Genomic DNA, 18,343 nt, shown 5'->3' on the forward strand with positions numbered 1-18,343 from the left:
CCCTCTTCTAAGGTTCCCCCATCTGCAACTCAAGGCCAGCTTCCCTGGCCCACGCCCAGCACTCGAGGGGCGTCCCAGGGTCGCCGAGGGGTGGAAGGCTGGAGGGGCGCCGGAGCTCGCGCGCCGCGACGCCGCGCGCTGGATTTGCCGCCTTCAGCTGCTGCAGCTGCATCGGCGGCGGCGGGAAGAGGGGCGGAGGGCGGTGAGGAGGGCTGGAGCCCCGGCCAGAAGGGAGGGAGGGAGGGGGGCCGGGAGGCTGTGCCAGGCGATCCGGAGGGGTGCTCGGCGCTCCCCCGCCCTCCTTCCGGGAGCGAGGATGCAGACTCTGAAACTGGCGCTACTGGGCTGAGGAGGAGGCAGGGGAGTTGCAGCTCGCGCGGCTCGGTGAGTGTGTCTCCTGAGCGCGGAGAGGCGGGGGGGAGGCGGAGGACAAGGAGGAGGAGGAGGAGGAGGGGGAGAATGCCCGGAGCCGCCGCCGCTGCCGCCGCCGCCGCGATGCTCCCGGCTCAGGAGGCTGCCAAGCTGTACCACACCAACTATGTGCGGAACTCGCGGGCCATCGGCGTGCTGTGGGCCATCTTCACCATCTGCTTTGCCATCGTCAACGTGGTGTGCTTCATCCAGCCCTACTGGATCGGCGACGGCGTGGACACCCCGCAAGCTGGCTATTTCGGGCTCTTCCACTACTGCATCGGCAACGGCTTCTCCCGGGAGCTGACCTGCAGGGGCAGCTTCACGGACTTCTCCACGCTGCCCTCGGGCGCCTTCAAAGCCGCCTCCTTTTTCATCGGCCTCTCCATGATGCTCATCATTGCCTGCATCATTTGCTTTACCCTCTTCTTCTTCTGCAACACGGCTACGGTGTACAAGATCTGTGCCTGGATGCAGCTCACCTCCGGTGAGTGCGCGCTCACCCCAGCGGAGGCTGGGGGACCCGGGGCGCGAGTGGGACCGACGCGGGCAGTGCGCGCCTCTGGGGGCCGAGCAACTTAATCCGCTCTGGCGGGAGCCCTGGGAGGCTGGAACCCCCAGGGTTCCTCAGCCTCACCATCAGCGCCTAGACTGGGGCTTTCGAGAACCTCCCAAGTGCGGGGGACGCCACCCAGAGGGACACGTCAGGGGCAGGGCGGTTGCTGGGCCGAGTCCGCTAAGAACTCGAGGTGGGGAGAGGAAGCGGCCGCTTAAGGCGCGAGCAGAGAAACTAGAGGGGCTGACAGGCGAAAAGCGGATTTGGAGCGATTGTAGTGGAAGGAGGGTCAGCCTGCTCAGTCCCTCTCTAGGACTGTTTCAGTCATTGCTTTCTGAGCGTGATTAGGGTTGGGGGCTGGAGTGAAGTTGTTTCTCTCTGTCCCAGGAAGTTATAAAATTTTTATCATCAGTCTGGAGGTGAATAAACCCGAATTCTGTTTTTGGATTTACCCGTTTAAGAAAACTGTACCGTAGGATGTTCCTTTGTAATTCCCCAATGTCAAGTCTTCTGTTTGCTTCCTTGTCAGAGCAAAGGTCCTTCCATTCCATCTTTAAACAGAAATCTTGAGGGAATCAAGATTTCTCAAGATCTCAGTTTTGAGGAAGTGGCTTTAGGAAGATGGACACAGAGGAAAGCTTGTTTCTTTGGTGTCTCTGATCACTCTGACTATGGATGATAGATTGTTGCTAGTTGGAGAATGTGAAAGTACTTTTTCTGAGCATCCGAGTTACTTTTAACCCCAAAAGAGACGGAGGGTGCATTTCCTGGTGGCTCTGGAGAGTCCTGAAACTGACTCCTTTCTCTGCCTCCAGCAGAGATTCCCTTTCTGCTAGCCACCTTCGATGCCCTGCCTTCTAAAGGTAGACTCCATCCTCCAACACTTGACACCTTCTTGTTCCAGTATGGTGGGGGTCCTTTTGATGTTATGGATGATCTGGTTGGAAAAGCAGAGGATATCTCAGGCAGCCACATTCTCATTTGTGTTTTAGTTTATTGTTCTCCTTCTTCAAAGGCGTTACCTTTAAGATTTTGTAGTTTTTCCTATGCCTGGGAAGGTTTTCTAGGGAGTAGGGCTTTGATACCTGTGTTTACCAGAATGTTACAGGCTGATTAAGTTCTGAAGGGTGCCAGACAAGAGCATTAAGGTTCATGATCTTATGCTGCTAGTTAACTATAGGAGAAGCTTGTGGGAGAATAAACTTGTTTGGAAGTTATTTGCTTTGTGTTAAGTGTGCTGCAGCTGATTTCCATTTGCCGTAGAATGTGAACATATGCATGTGAAAGGGGGTCTCACTAGTAGAGACCCGGCCCCGCATATACATACACTGTTATTCTTAAATATAGAGTTTTCTGCTTTTCTTCTGTACTTCCACTCTCAACTTCTTCAAGCATCCCTCCCCATGATTTTTCTATATAATGTCTTTTATGGCCATCTCAAGAGCAGACTAACTTTGAGATTTGGAATAAATTAATATATTATTGTTGTTCTTGACACTTAGCTCTGGTTTGACTTTGAAGACAGCAGGACATTGAGGATGCAGATGCTTTAGCTATACAGGGTCAATTCTTTTTCTAATTTTAATTTTTCTAAGTTAAATGACCTATTTAGACTGGTGATTCAAATTAGATTGTTTTTTCAAAGGTCTGAAAGTGATTTGTGGGTGATTTCTCAACATATTACAAGATGTTTTACTTTTATGAGATTTTGTGTCTAAGCTGACATTGTTGTTTTAAAAAGGAAAGAAAGTAAACTATCTCTGGGAAAGAATTCCCAGCTTTGAAGTTAATACAAATTGCAACTATTATGATGTTTTTTTCTTTTCTCTTCCTGGAAGAGAATACAAAAAAAAAAAAAAATCATTTATTCTGCAGTAGTGAAATGTGATGTCATGTTTTCAGAAATTTGACATTAGTATGCTATCCTGTTTCCCATATATCAGTGTAAAATGTGATGATAACCTTTGTACTGATGAAGCTATAAGGATGTTTACTTCATTTTCAGATAAATCCAGATCCTTAAGTTCTTGGCACTTATTTGCCGTTTATATGGTATTTTATTTCTAGGTAAACCACCGAAGGACATAATTTTATTTATTAATGAACTATATTAGTTAAAGAATTGATTATGACTCAAAGTCAATTATATTAAGAGTTAAAATCAGTTGTATTCACAGATTTTTTAAAAGATGGGATAAAGAAGGTATTTCTGAAGAAAGTCACATTTAATGTCCTTTTCAGGTTTTTTACAAAAGTCTCAATACTAACAATATAGTTGACATAATTGTAAATTACTGTCAAAGTTTAGTTTCTCACCTTTAGACTGTTCCTCTTTGATATTAAGAAGCCTTCTTATAATTTACCTAGTTCTCTCAAGTGTAATTTGCTAACTATTAAAGATGAGACTTAATGTGCCATTTGCTTATCAGAGACTGTTTAACCTTCATTGGAAGTCAAATTATTAAGTTGTGTATTTAGTTATCTAAGCATTTTAATATAGTAACCTCATAAATCAGAGCCAGGTAGACTATAATATCCCATATGAAATAATACACTAAGATGAAAGCAGAAGACTTTCTTGTGGCAATACAACATCAAGAATTATTCTTTTATGATTCTGAACAATGAACTAGAAAACGTACTTAATTTATTGGACCTGAAAATGATGTTGCTTTCTACCTAGATGTGTGAAACGACCATAATTAATGGTGCTATTATGAACACCTGCCCTCTCCCTCTCCCTCTCCCCTCTGAATCATCATTAACCTCAGTGGAGTGAAACTACAGACTTAGGAGCTGATATGTCACACTTCTTCAAGATGTAATCCTATACTTAGGGACTGTGCCTAACATAAAGAGTGAAGACATAAAAATAATGTGTAAAATAAATAATAACAATTAGAGGTGAAAAATTCCCCAAATCCACAAGGAAATTTCTTGAGAAGAGAGATGTTTCTTTTTTTTTTTTTTTTTAATTTCTCTACTAATAAAAGAGGTAGATCTGTAATTGGCAAGAAGGGCAATAAAGTCCAGATCTTTTTTTTTTTTTTTGTAATCTGAATGGAAAGGGGATTTTGTCTTCCTGGGAGCGTGATTCTCTGATTTCATGTTTTTGTTTTCAAATCAGTATTTCAGTCTCTGTTTCCAAGTCTGTTAATAGCCAAGTCTCGTAAAGGTGGAGATTTTTTGTTTTGTTGACTATAAGCCATTATCTTATTTTCAGAAATGCAAGTTTTACCAATTACAAGCCAATGAGATCTTTCTTTTTCTTTTCCTTTTTAGTTCTTCCTCTGTTTATTGCTCCCAACCCATCTCCCTCCAGCCCCTCTCCTGCATGTGTGACCCCATGGACTGCAGCCTGCCAGGCTCTTCTGTCCATGGAATTTTACAGGCAAGAATACTGGAGTGGGTTGCTATTTCCTTCCTTCTCCATCTTTTTTTTTTTTTTAATAAGCTAAAGCATTGAGGCAGAATTTGAAATTTTTAGACATCTACCATAAACTTTGGTGGATTATAGCAGATGAGGAGGGTCTTGGTTTCACCTGGGAAGAAGGAGCACCTAATCCTGATTGGATTTCGGTATTTGGGAGGGGTAAGATGGGAAGGGGGGGGTTGCATTCACCAGATCCCTGTCGCTAGTCATTCTGAATTGTACCAACAAGAAGGGCCTCCAAGATAGTGAGCCTTGATTGTATAGCAAGTATGGCAAGGATTGAAGACTGAATTGCTTACTTACCTTCCCCAGCTTCCCAGTCTTAGTTTTTCCCCAGGTCTTTTTAATCAGCTTGCATTCTTCAGTTTTATACCTTTGCTGTTTTGGTGAGTTGAGAATCACCATAGGTAATTATCATACTTCTTAGGCAGCAGGAAGAGCCTTGGCATTGTTATGCCATCCTATCTCAAGACACTGTGCTCTTTTCTTGTATATCTTATCAGCATTTGGGATTACAAATGTGTTTATTTGTTTAATGTCTGTCTTTTCCAGTACATTGAAAGTTCTACAAACCCATGTCCTTTTCTCATATATCATAGTGGTCAAGATCATGGACACTGGAGTAAAAAGAGGTGGATGTGAACCCTTGCTCTGGTATTCATTCACTATATGACCTAGGGAATTAACCTTTCTGTACTTCAGTTGCTCATCTGCAAGGTGAGCATATAATTGTACTTACCTCAGGAGATTGCTGCAAGGATTAAATAAGCCAAGGTGTATAGGAGAACAGTGTTCAGTACATAGGGAAAGTGAAAGTCGCTCAGCTGTGTCCAACTCCTTGCGACCCCATGGACTGTAGTCCATGGAATTCTCTAGGCCAGTATACTGGAGTGGGTAGCCTTTCCCTTCTCCAGGGGATCTTCCCAACCCAGGGCTTGAACCCACGTCTCCCTCATTGCAGGCGGTTTCTTTACCAGCTGAGCCAATAGGTAGGGTTACTGTTCTTATGTTATTATTACTGCTGTATCTTGTCACACAGTAGTATGTATATGTATAGCACATAATAGGTATTCATTTTTGTTGAGTTAATGAATTAAAAAATGAATGATTAATGGCATGAAGAATGGAAAAAAAAGGAAGTTACTTAAAATGTGCCACATGCCAAGTTGTGAAGTGAATAATACCATATACTTTGAAAGCCATGATACTCATTTTTCTCTTGGATTTGTGACCCCAGCAGTAACTGCACTAAAGGAATTCTTCCAGAATTTTTTGATGGCCTAATTTATGATGAGCTTATTCCTAAATCAAGGGTTTTTCTGATGCATAGGTAATGATCTTTATTACAATGCTGGGATACAATCAATTATATATTAGGATCCAGCAAATTTCCCCTTACCTTTTAGTTTCTCATGAAAAAATATCATGTTATTAAAAATAGAGGTTTTATGTAAGAATCAAAAGGTTAGACTTTCTGTCATAAGAGGGGAATTATGAAAGACTTACTCTCTTTCATAAGAGTTCCATATTGGATTTCCTTACACGCCTGTAGGAGCAGTCAGCACAGGAGAAGAGGGTATGTCTTCCAAGCTTTCCTTTCATAATTTTGGGCATCATTGTAGATGTGCTCTTCTGGGATATGCAGGCCTACTCAGCTGTGTGGCCCAGCATGTGCAGAGCTTGATGGCGGACCTCTGAATAGACAAGGTCAGGATTTATTCAAGTTCAGAACAGTCACCAGGTTTCACCATTTGGCTGGTGCTGAGCATATGACAGGAGAAGGCAATGGCAACCCACTCCACTCTTCCCTGGAAAATCCTATGGACAGAGGAGCCTGGTGGGCTACAGTCCATGGGGTCGCAAAGAGTTGGACACGACTGAGTGACTTCACTTTCACTTTTCACTTTCATGCATTGGAGAAGGAAATGGCAACCCACTCCAGTATTCTTGCCTGGAGAATCCCAGGGACAGGGGAGCCTGGTGGGCTGCCGTCTATGGGGTCGCACAGAGTCGGACACGACGGACGTGACTTAGCAGCAGCAGCAGTAGCAGAGCATATGACAAAGTAAGGTCTTGCCTCTTAGAGATGCTAATCCATCCAAAGTTCAGAGTTCTGGAATGGCCCTGAGGAGGGGTTTTCCTCCGCTAGAGCATTTCAAATATTCCCCCAGATGCAGAGAAGAATGTGTACCCTCAGGAAAGGTGGTTTTCATTTTCTAACAACATATTTCACTTACAAGAATTTTCGATCTGCCAAGCCAAACTTACAAGAAAATGATTTTAAATGAGAATTTTGAAACTTTTTTTCTTTGCTTTTATGTAGTGTGAGAATTGAAGAGATGTTGGAAAATAAGTAATGTGAATATCAAATGAATTTTTATAACTGTGAGATTTTAAGCAAATATTTGTGAGAAATAATGGGCCCTATATAACCCATATCATATCTTATTAGGTATTTTCTTTGGTGTGAGGCTACATGTACATGTAAAAGCTTTTTTCCATTGTCAAAATGTTAAAAAGGTACTTATATATTTTTTATAAATAATAAATATGTATACATACATAACTAGAACATTGTATCAGATGATTAATATGAAAATGAATTTTTAGTGATTGGTGCTTATGTTTGGTGTGACGATATCATGCAGTAAAAAGAATCCATATTGCCAGGCCAGTGTATTACATTTTATATCTTTACTTTAGAGACTTTTCAAAGTGAGCAAAATTTTAGATGAAAACAAACAGACCCAAACCTAGCAGAGCATATAGCTGTAGTTGCAGCCTGTGGCTCAGTGCCCTTCTGTGTGTGGTGTGAGGAGATAAACCATGGGGACAGGAGTAGAGAGAACTTCATCTCACACTGGCATGAAGCAAAGAACTCTCCAGGAGAATTTTAATTGGGGGGCTTAATAGCATGATAATTGGGAAAGTTTTAAAGTATAATTTCCATAATATATATGAACTTTGAGGGTCAACACAAACTTTCATTAATGTGATTTTTTTCCTTATAATGAGTCAACTGGAGTTTTTATTTGATATGAGGAAAGACTAAGAAACTGACCTTTATTCTTAATAATAACAAGAAGATATTACCGACAACAGAAAGCTAAGAGGCTGGTTCACATGGCAAATAGTAGATAAGTTATTTGGTGATTTAAACATAAAGCTGTTATGAAAAGTCACCGGGGCATTTCAAGAAAAGAAATAAGCAAACCATCCTCCCCCAGCATCCTACATGTTTATGCAACTATTATCATACAGCTCTCAAATTATGATTACAATTCTGTGACACATGTACTGCACAGGATCACAGCACTATCCTTGTTAAATTGTCCTAAGTGTAATCTTGAGCACATTTCTCATTGCTTCTACTAAAATAAAACAGAAGAATGAGTAGCTTGCAAGAGAAAGATAAATACTTTTTTGATCAATATAGACATGAACCATATCTAATTACTATTGAGCACAATGAAAGAAAATAGCAAACCTTTTTGAAATAGAGTTGCTGACATAGAGTTACCAGAATGGGTCTCTTGTGCCTGGATTCTGCTATCTTTCCTAATGAAACTAGGTGTCCAGCAGTGTAGGGACTGTATATGTGTTCTTAGTAGGAGAAAAGATCCTAAATGATAGGCTGTGTGAAATTAGTCTAATTGCATGAAATTTTGAGATTATGACTTATCGATGAAAGGGCTAGTCGAAGAGTAGTGAAAGGTAGTAAAATGAAAGATAAATAGTTGTAGATCAGAAAAAAAGGCCTTAGCTCAAAGGCATACATGAAGAACTTAACTAAGAAAGAACTTAATCAGAAAAATTTTCACATTAGAAAATCATGGCAGACAGGAGTCGCAAGGGAACTCAGCTTTGGATTTAGTATAGAATGTATCATAAACCCATTTACTCAAGTGTCTGGGAACTCCTGGGGCAGGGTGTGCTGCATGGTATTTTTGGTGTCATGAGAGAAATTGTAAAAATCAGAATGGGAAATGTGTATCATCATTGACAGAAGGCTCAGTATTTGAAACATAGGCAAATACATCCAGAATGAAGAATGACTGGGATGTAGAAGAGTGACAGCAAAAATAAATGAAATACGAAGAGAGAAGACATAGAAATTCAAGGCTGAAAGCCTGTGAAACTTGATAACATCAAAAGCCTGTTGAATTTGATATTCAGATCAGATCAGATCAGATCAGTCGCTCAGTTGTGTCCGACTCTTTGCGACCCCATGAATTGCAGCACGCCAGGCTTCCCTGTCCATCACCAACTCCCAGAGTTCACTCAGACTCACGTCCGTCGAGTCAGTGATGTCATCCAGCTATCTCATCCTCTGTCGTCCCCTTCTCCTCTTGACCCCAATCCCTCCCAGCTACAGAGTCTTTTCTAATGAGTCAACTCTTCGCATGAGGTGGCCAAAGTACTGGAGTTTCAGCTTTAGCATCATTCCTTCCAAAGAAATCCCAGGGCTGATCTCCTTCAGAATGGACTGGTTGGATCTCCTTGCAGTCCAAGGGACTCTCAAGAGTCTTCTCCAACACCACACTTCAAAAGCATCAATTCTTCAGTGCTCAGCCTTCTTCACAGTCCAACTCTCACATCCATAAATGACCACAGGAAAAACTATAGCCTTGACTAGACAAACCTTTGTTGGCAAAATAATGTCTCTGCTTTTGAATATGCTATCTAGGTTGGTCATAACTTTCCTTCCAAGGAGTAAGCGCCTTTTGATTTCATGGCTAATTTGATATTATCCATAGCTTAAAAATATATTGACACAGGACAAGCAGAGAGCTGGATTATGTGTTACAGTCCAAAACTGAGAGCTAATCCCAATTATCAAGAAAGAGAAATTATGATTACACCCCCTTTTTCCCCATAAGAAGTTGCCATAGATTCTGGGATAAAGGTATACAAAGAAAGATGATAGAACTTCTTGTATGATAGATGCAAACATGGAGAATTAAAATAACCTAAGAAAGAAAAAGTCATTGTAAATTTTGATAAAGAGCATTCCTACAGTTTCTCTTTGAAATTCTAGTTACAGATTGTGAAGCTAAATTGATATCTGTAATGCCTTTAGAAGAAGAACTAAAGAGCCTCTTGATGAAAGTGAAAGAGGAGAGTGAAAAAGTTGGCTTAAAGCTCAACATTCAGAAAACTAAGATCACGGCATCCGGTCCCATCACTTCATGGCAAGTAGATGGGGAAATAGTGGCTGATTTTATTTTTTGGGGTTCCAAAAATCACTGCAGATAGTGACTGCAGCCATGAAATTAAGACACTTACTCCTTGGAAGGAAAGTTATGACCAACCTAGATAGCATACTCAAAAGCAGAGACATTACTTTGCCAACAAAGGTCCATCTAGTCAAGGCTATGGTTTTTCCAGTGGTCATGTATGGATGTGAGAGTTGGACTGTGAAGAAAGCTGAGTGCAGAAGAATTGATGCTTTTGAACTGTGATGTTGGAGAAGACTCTTGAGAGTCCCTTGGACTGCAAGGAGATCCAACCAGTCCATCCTAAAGGAGATCAGTTCTGGGTGTTCATTGGAAGGACTGATGTTGAAGCTGAAACTCCCAATACTTTTGCCACCTGATGTGAAGAACTGACTCATTTGAAAAGACCCTGATGCTGGGAAAGATTGAAGGCAGGAGAAGTAGGGGACGACAGGGGATGAGATGGTTGGATGGCATCACTGATTCAAAGGAGATGAGTTTGAGTGAACTCCGGGAGTTGATGAAGGACAGGGAGGCCTGGCATGCTGCGATTCATGGGGTCACAAAGAGTCGGACACAACTGAGTGACTGAACTGAACTGAACTGAATGCCTTTAGTGAGAAAAGGGAACTTATAGTGAGCATTTAGGGTAAATATATTTCTAGAGCATTTTAAGAACATAATATAGTTATAAGCTAGATTAATCGAAGTTGTCTAAATTCCAGTTGTTAATGACCAGCAATATTGTGATCTATGTGTGACATATTTTTTAACTGAATGTACATGTTTTAAGCAGCTGACTGGACAAGAAGTAGTACTGACTAGTTGACGTTTTTAAATAATCTTCATAGAGAAAGAATTGCTGTACTGTAGTGTTTTACAGATGGTGGCTGGTGACCCTTCGATGGGTCATGGTATCAGTTTAGTAGATAATGATCAGCATTAATCCTTAAATTAAAAAAGAATAGAAAATGTGAATGCAATGCAGATAGTTTGTGAAACCTTTATTTCTTTTTTATTTTTAAAAATATTTGCATATGTGTGTGTGGACTAGATTGCAATGGGTTGTAGTCAAAATGTATGAAAGATACTATTCCAGAGAAAAGATGATATAGTGTGAATTTAGAAAAATAATTATTTCTTGTTTGGAAAATTGTGAAAGGTTTGCACCAATTCATAGGTGATTTTTCACTAGAGGATAGATTAGGTAAAATATACTTAATCTAAGCAATTTGAGACATTTTTCTTATCTCACTTCCACTAATGACTTAATGCTAATATACCCCAGTTGGATTGTGGGTTGATTGAAAATAAGAATTATTTTTTCTAGATGTGATTTGATTGGCCTTTCATGCTATAAAAATGACATGGTTATTAAGCAACAATCTGTTAAAGCAAACATTTAAACAAGTGTACTTAACCCAGTGCCAAGTAGATATAGACTCATGTGTGTGTGCATGCTAAATCGCTTCAGTCGTGTTTGACTCTTTGTGATCCTATGAAATGTAGCCTGCATGGCTCCTCTGTCCCTGGGACTCTCCGGGTAAGAATATAGGCTTTTAAAAATTGGAGGGATATAAAAATTATTTAGTAGTCTCCTCATTTTCTCAGTAAAGAGATAAAACTGTAAATACTATTAAGCAACTACTATTTGCAAAGACCTTAGTATATTTCAGTTCAGTTCAGTTTAGTTGCTCAGTCGTTTCTGACTCTTTGTGATCCCATGAACCGCAGCATGCCAGGCCTCCCTGTCCATCACCAACTCCCAGAGTTTACCCAAACTCATGTTCATTGAGTCGGTGATGCCATCCAACCATCTCATCCTCTGTCGTCCCCTTCTCTTCCTGCCCTCAATCTTTCCCAGCATCAGGGTTTTTCAAATGAGTCAGTTCTTCACATCAGGTGGCCAAAGTGTTAGAGTTTCAGCTTCAACATCAGTCCTTCCAATGAACACCCAGGACTGATCTCCTTTAGAATGGACTGGTTGGATCTCCTTGCAGTCCAAGGGACTCTCAAGAGTCTTCTCCAACACCACAGTTCAAAAGCATCAATTCTTCAGTGCTCAGCTTTGTTCATAGTCCAACTCTCACATCCATACATGACTACTGGAAAAACCATAGCCTTGAGTAGACGGACCTTTGTTGGCAAAGTAATGTCTCTGCTTTTTAATATGCTGTCTAGGTAGGTCATAACTTTTCTTCCGAGGAGCAAGTATCTTTTAATTTAGTTAGTATATTTAACCTTTACAGTAAACCTACAAGGTTAGAATTATTTTATCCATTTTGTATATGAAAAAAGTGAAGGTTAAAAATTGTTCAGGGTCACAAAGCCAATAAATGGCTTGAGCCAAAATCAGATTCTCCCCCTATCCAACAGAATATTTTGCCTCTGAGGCTGAGATAAGTTGTCTTGGCAAAATTTTACCTTGATAGAGTTGAAACGAACACATCTGCTTTCCAGTGCAGTGCCTTTTCTATCACTTTCTTTGCCTCCTAACTTAAATGTTCGTTTGCTTAACTTAAATCTTCAGTATGCATTTGCAACATTTTGTATCAACATGAAGAAAAGGAGCTGGTATTTACAGGGAAATATCTAGTACATGTTTATCAGGGTTCTCTCTTCAAGCATGCTTAGGTGAGATGAGGTACTCCTCGTCCTATTCATTTTCATAACCTAGAGCCTGGGTGGTTCTTTACCCATTATATCCCCTTGGTTGTACCTCTGATCTCCTCGCTATTATTAGAGTGTGAATTCCTGTAGGAGTGGTGGCATTGCTGGCTCTGTGACATCCATTTCTGCCCTGCATCAAATGTAGAAATGTTCTTAGTAGATTTGTTTATTGATGGTGATGATAAAGGTGGTGACGGTAGACAGGATTACCAGGTCACAGACATAGTTCCAAAAAGGGTAAAAATAGACTTAGGCAGCTTCAGGAGGCATTAGGGAACTGGGTGTAGATTTATAGTTTGACTTGATGGTTTATTGGCTGGATTATTTGGGGCAAGTCGTCTAACTACTCTTGATTTTTTCATTTTCTTGATATTATTTTTCTAAAGTTTACATTAATTGTATTTGGGATACACAGAGATTGCAGGTTTTATGGACATTAAAAGCATGTCATCTGCTAACCAAGTGTTGCTACCTTTACCAATAAATTAAATATTAGGAAAACCATCAAAGACAGGGTGAAATTAGAAGAGAAAGCAAGTAGGAAACAATTATAGGTGATAAATGTCTAGAGTTAGATTTCCTCAATATAATGGGACTTTAAGTAAAATCACATAGCACAGCGCTGTGTTCTTCTGTTCAGTTCAGTTCAGTCACTCAGTTGTGTCCGACTCTTTGCAACCCCATGAATCGCAGAACACCAGGCCTCCCTGCCCATCACCAACTCCTGGAGTCTACTCAAACTCATGTTGATTGAGTCGGTGATGCCATCCAGCCATCTCATCCTCTGTCGTCCCCTACTTCTCCTGGCTTCAATCTTTCCCAGCTTCAGGGTATTTTCAAATGAGTCAACTCTTCGCATCAGGTGGCCAAAGTATTGGAGTTTCAGCTTCAGCATCAGTCCTTCCAATGAACACCCAGGACTGATCGCCTTTAGGATAGACGGATTGGACCTCCCTGCAGTCCAAGGGACTCTCAAAAGTCTTCTCCAACACCACAATTCAAAAGCATCAATTCTTTGGCACTCAGTTTTCTTCACAGACCAACTCTCATATCCATATATGACCACTGGAACAACCATAGCCTTGACTAGATGGACCTTTGTTGGCAAAATAATGTCTCTGCTTTTCAATATGCTATCTAGGTTGGTCATAACTTTCCTTCCAAGGAGTAATTGTCTTTTAATTTCATGGCTGCAGTCACCATCTGCAGTGATTTTGGAGCCCCCCAAAAAATAAAGCCTGACACTGTTTCCGCTGTTTCCCCATCTATTTCCCATGAAGTGATGGGACTACCGTGATCTTAGTTTTCTGAATGTTGAGCTTTAAGCCAACTTTTTCACTCTCCTCTTTCACTTTCATCAAGAGGCTCTTTAGTTCCTCTTCACTTTCTGCCATAAGGGTGATGTCATCTGCATATCTGAGGTTATTGATATTTCTCCCGGCAATCTTGATTCCAGCTTGTGCTTCTTCCAGCCCAGAGTTTCTCATGATGTACTCTGCATAGAAGTTAAATAAGCAGGGTGACAGTATACAGCCTTGACGTACTCCTTTTCCTATTTGGAACCAGTCTGTGGTTCCACGTCCAGTTCTAACTGTTGCTTCCTGACCTGCATATAGGTTTCTCAAGAGGCAGGTCAGGTGGTCTGGTATTCCCATCTCTTTCAGAATGTTCCACCGTTTGTTGTGATCCACATAGTCAAAGGCTTTGGCATAGTCAATAAAGCAGAAATAGATGTTTTTCTGGAACTCTCTTGCTTTTTCAGTGATCAAGCAGATGTTGGCAATTTGATCTCTGGTTTCTCTGCCTTTTCTAAAACCAGCTTTAACATCTGGAAGTTTACGGTTCACGTATTGCTGAAGCCTGGCTTGGAGAATTTTGAGCGTTACTTTACTAGCGTGTGAGATGAGTGCAATCGTGCAGTAGTTTGAGCATTCTTTGGCATTGCCTTTCTTTGGAATTGGAATGAAAACTGACCTTTTCCAGTCCTGTGGCCTCTGCTGAGTTTTCCAAATTTGCTGGCATATTGAATGCAGCACTTTCACAGCATTATCTTTCAAGATTTGAAATAGCTCAACTGGAATTCCATCACCTCCACTAGCTTTGTTCGTACTGATGCTTTCTAAGGCCCACTTGAGTTCACATTCCAGTATGTCTGGCTCTAGGTGAGTGATCACACCATCATGATTATCTTGGTTGTGAAGCTCTTTTTTTGTACAGTTCTTCTGTGTATTCTTGCCACCTCTTCTTAATATCTTCTGCTTCTGTTAGGTCCATACCATTTCTGTCCTTTATCGAGCCCATCTTTGCATGAAATGTGCCCTTGGTATCTCTGATTTTCTTGAAGAGATCGCTAGTCTTTCCCATTCTGTTGTTTTCCTCTATTTGTTTGCATTGAGCGCTGAGGAAGGCTTTCTTATCTCTCCTTGCTATTCTTTGGAACTCTGCATTCAGATGCTTATATCTTTCCTTTTCTCCTTTGCTTTTCTCTTCCTTCTTTTCACAGCTATTTGTAAGGCTTCAGACAGGCATTTTGCTTTTTTGCATTTCTTTTCCGCGGGGATGGTTGATCCCTGTCTCCTGTACAATGTCACGAACCTCCAACCATAGTTCATCAGGCACTGTCTATCAGATCTAGTCCCTTAAATCTATTTCTCACTTCCACTGTATAATTATAAGGAATTTGATTTAGGTCATACCTGAATGGTCTAGTGGTTTTCCCTACTTTCTTCAATTTAAGTGTGAATTTGGCAATAAGGAGTTCATGATCTGAGCCACAGTCAGCTTTTGGTCTTGTTTTTGTTGACTGTATAGAGCTTCTCTATCTTTGGCTGCAAAGAATATAGTCAATCTGATTTCGGTATTGACCATCTGGTGATGTCCATGTGTAGAGTCTTCTCTTGTGTTGTTGGAAGAGGGTGTTTGCTATGACCAGTGGGTTCTCTTGGCAAAACTCTATTAGCCTTTGCCCTGCTTCTTCTGTACTCCAAGGCCAAATTTGCCTGTTACTCCAGGTGTTTCTTGACTTCCTACTTTTGCATTCCAGTCCCCTATAATGAAAAGGACATCTTTTTTGGGTATTAGTTCTAAAAGGCCTTGTTGGTCTTCACAGAACCATTCAACTTCAACTTCTTCAGTGTTACTGATTGGAGCATAGACTTGGATTAATGTGATGTTGAATGGTTTGCCTTGGAAACGAACAGAAATCATTCTGTCATTTTTGAGATTGCATCTAAGTACTGCATTTTGGACTCTTTTGTTGACCATGACAGCTACTCCATTTCTTCTAAGGAATCCTGCCCACAGTAGTAGATATAATGGTCATCTGAGTTAAATTCACTCATTCCAGTCCATTTTAGTTCGCTGAATCCTAGAATGTCGATGTTCACTCTTGCCATCTCCTGTTTGACCACTTCCAATTTGCCTTGATTCATGGACCTAACATTCCAGGTTCTTATGCAATATTGCTCTTTACAGCATCAGACCTTGTTTCTATCACCAGTCACATCCACAACTGGGTGTTGTTTTTGCTTTGGCTCCATCCCTTCATTCTTTCTGGAGTTATTTCTCCACTGATCTCCAGTAGCATATTGGGCACCTACCAACCTGGGGAGTTCCTCTTTCAGTATCCTATCATTTTGCCTTTTCATACTGTTCATGGGGTTCTCAAGGCAAAAATACTGAAGTGGTTTGCCATTCCCTTCTCCAGTGGACCACATTCTGTCAGACCTCTCCACCATGACCCATCAGTCTTGGGTGGCCCCATATGGCATGGCTTAGTTTCATTGAGTTAGACAAGGCTGTGGTCCATGTGATCAGATTGGCCAGTTTTCTGTGATTATAGTTTCAGTGTGTCTGTCCTCTGATGCCCTCTCGCAACACCTACCATCTCACTTGGGTTTCTCTTACCTTGGACATAGGGTATCTTCACGGCTGCTCCAGCAAAGCGCAGCCGCTGCTCCTTACCTTGGACGAGGGGTATCTCCTCACGGCCGCCTCTCCTGACCTTGAATGAGGAGTAGCTCCTCTCGGCCCTCTTGCCCCCCATGCAGCCACTAACCTCAGACACAGGGTAGCCCCTCTCGGCCTCTGCCCCGACCTTGGGCGTGGAGCTGTGCTCTTAGGATTATTGAATTAATTCATGTAAAACACTTAAAACTGGACCTAGCACACAGTAGTTCAGTTCCGTCACTCAGTCGTATCTGATTCTTTGCGACTCCATGGACTGCAGCATGCCAGGCTTCCCTGTCCATCACCAACTTGTGGAGCTTGCTCAAACTTATGTTCATCGAGTCAGTGATGCCATCCAACCATCTCAGCACACAGTAAGCACTCAATAAATGTTAGCTATAATTGCTGCACTAAAGAGTGCAGGTCTAGAGGAGCGGTTAGTATTCAGAAAATTTAGTAGACAGAAAAATTGGACTCACAATACACAAATTAAAGAAGGATAATTTCATTTCACAACTTTATATTTCACATCTACTTTGTCCTGAGGATTGAGAAAGATAATGGCTATGAAAGCCTTTCAGAAACCGCATTGTTATATAAATGCCATTGTGATTCCTAGAATGAATTTTGTACTTTACTAAGAAAATACCATATCCAGTTAAGAGTTTAATTTTGTGTTGACAGGGTCTAGCTCTTCCATTTTATTTATCTACAATAGTGACTCAGAAGTAACAAGAAGATGTTGTGGAGATATGTTGAACTGTTTAGTAAGTTCAGCTGAACTAATCTAAAAAACAGAAGCCATGTTTTGAAGGCAGTGTGAACCAGACAATCTTTTGATTATGTCAAATACTTAGGCATTCTTGTGAAGTTTCACCAAATGACAGAGAAATATTATTCGTGTTACCCTCTTCACAGTTATCAAAAGAAAAAATTGAATATTCTTTATCTCTAATAACATCATGTTACAGGAACAAATCAGAAGCTGCATTTTATTATCTGATATTTTAAAAATAACTGTAATACACTGAAAATTAGGTTTCTCAATATATCTGTGAATCATTATTTTTCTTCCTAGGCAAAAAAACTAGTGATTTATGCTCAAATAAACACTGTGTTGCTCTTTCATTAACATGTTAATTCTTTGTATTTCTTTAGCTTTTCTAAAGAATATTTTTAAAAGCCCAACATTGCTTCTTATTAATATTTTCCTTTCATATTTGAAGTCATCAGCTTATTGAAAAATTAGAGTATTCATTTGTTATGACTATATCTGTGACTATGACCCAGACTGCTAGATTGAATAATGAACAAATGAACATTTTCTGTTCTATATCCACAGTATCAAGATCCCTTTTGTGGTGAGTATCCAGAGTTTAGATTGACAGGAGAACTTATAAGCATTCTTGCTCAGACCATTTGCTTCTAAAGGTGCTGGTGAAGAGATTTTGGTTAATCTCTTCTGGGCAGCCTCCAAACTACATCCTTCAGGGCATGGTGAATAGCTCTGCCCTTGTAGACCTCTCCATCTGCTGGAAAGGGCTGTCCAGCAGGTGAGCTGGGATGGGGAAATGGGCCAGGATCCGTCCAGCCCTAGGTCACTTTACTGAAGACCCCTCCATGCACTGCAGGATGGGCTCTAGAGGGAGCTCCAGTCTTGTCATCTTGTGCCTCTCAGAACTCTCTTTTTTATAGAGTCAGATCCAGAGTCATTTCCCCACTAACGCTATGTATAAGATAGCATTTTGATGAAGGAGGGTGGAGGATAAAATGTTAAGGGTGAAAAAGAATAAGAAAAGGCATTCATCCAGAATCCGGGCAGTAGAAGGAAACACTCAGAAAAGGTCAGCTCCTCCTGGACTTTTTTGCAGTCCTTTGCCTTGATATAAATTCTTTTAAACTACTGTCTATAAGGGGATGACAGAGAATGAGATGGTTGGATGGCATCACTGATGCGATGAACATGAGTTTGAGTAGGCTCTGAGAGTTGGTGATGGACAGGGAAGCCTGGCGTGCTGCAGTCCATGGGTCACAGAGTCAGGCATGACTGAGTGACTGAACTGAACTGACAACTTATCTGTCTTGTTAAGAATCTGTTGTGACTTTCCA

At 41.0% G+C, this 18,343-nt stretch overlaps 1 protein-coding gene across 2 annotated transcripts in view; it reads left to right on the forward strand.

Annotated features, from left to right (window-relative positions):
- Positions 1 to 277: 277 nt before the first annotated feature.
- LHFPL3 (LHFPL tetraspan subfamily member 3) overlaps positions 278 to 18,343 on the forward strand; it is a 581,079-nt gene continuing 563,013 nt past the window's right edge. The window contains exon 1 of one of the 2 annotated variants that reach the window (XM_005205344.5): positions 278 to 898. In XM_005205344.5, the coding sequence (XP_005205401.1) occupies positions 460 to 898 (439 nt within the window). In that variant the 5' untranslated portion in view covers positions 278 to 459. The remainder of the gene's footprint in view (positions 899 to 18,343) is intronic. The other variant, NM_001104984.2, reaches the window with a different exon arrangement.

The sequence above is a fragment of the Bos taurus genome, chromosome 4 (genome assembly GCF_002263795.3).
Source record: "Bos taurus isolate L1 Dominette 01449 registration number 42190680 breed Hereford chromosome 4, ARS-UCD2.0, whole genome shotgun sequence".
In the NCBI taxonomy this organism is placed as follows: Eukaryota; Metazoa; Chordata; class Mammalia; order Artiodactyla; family Bovidae; genus Bos; species Bos taurus.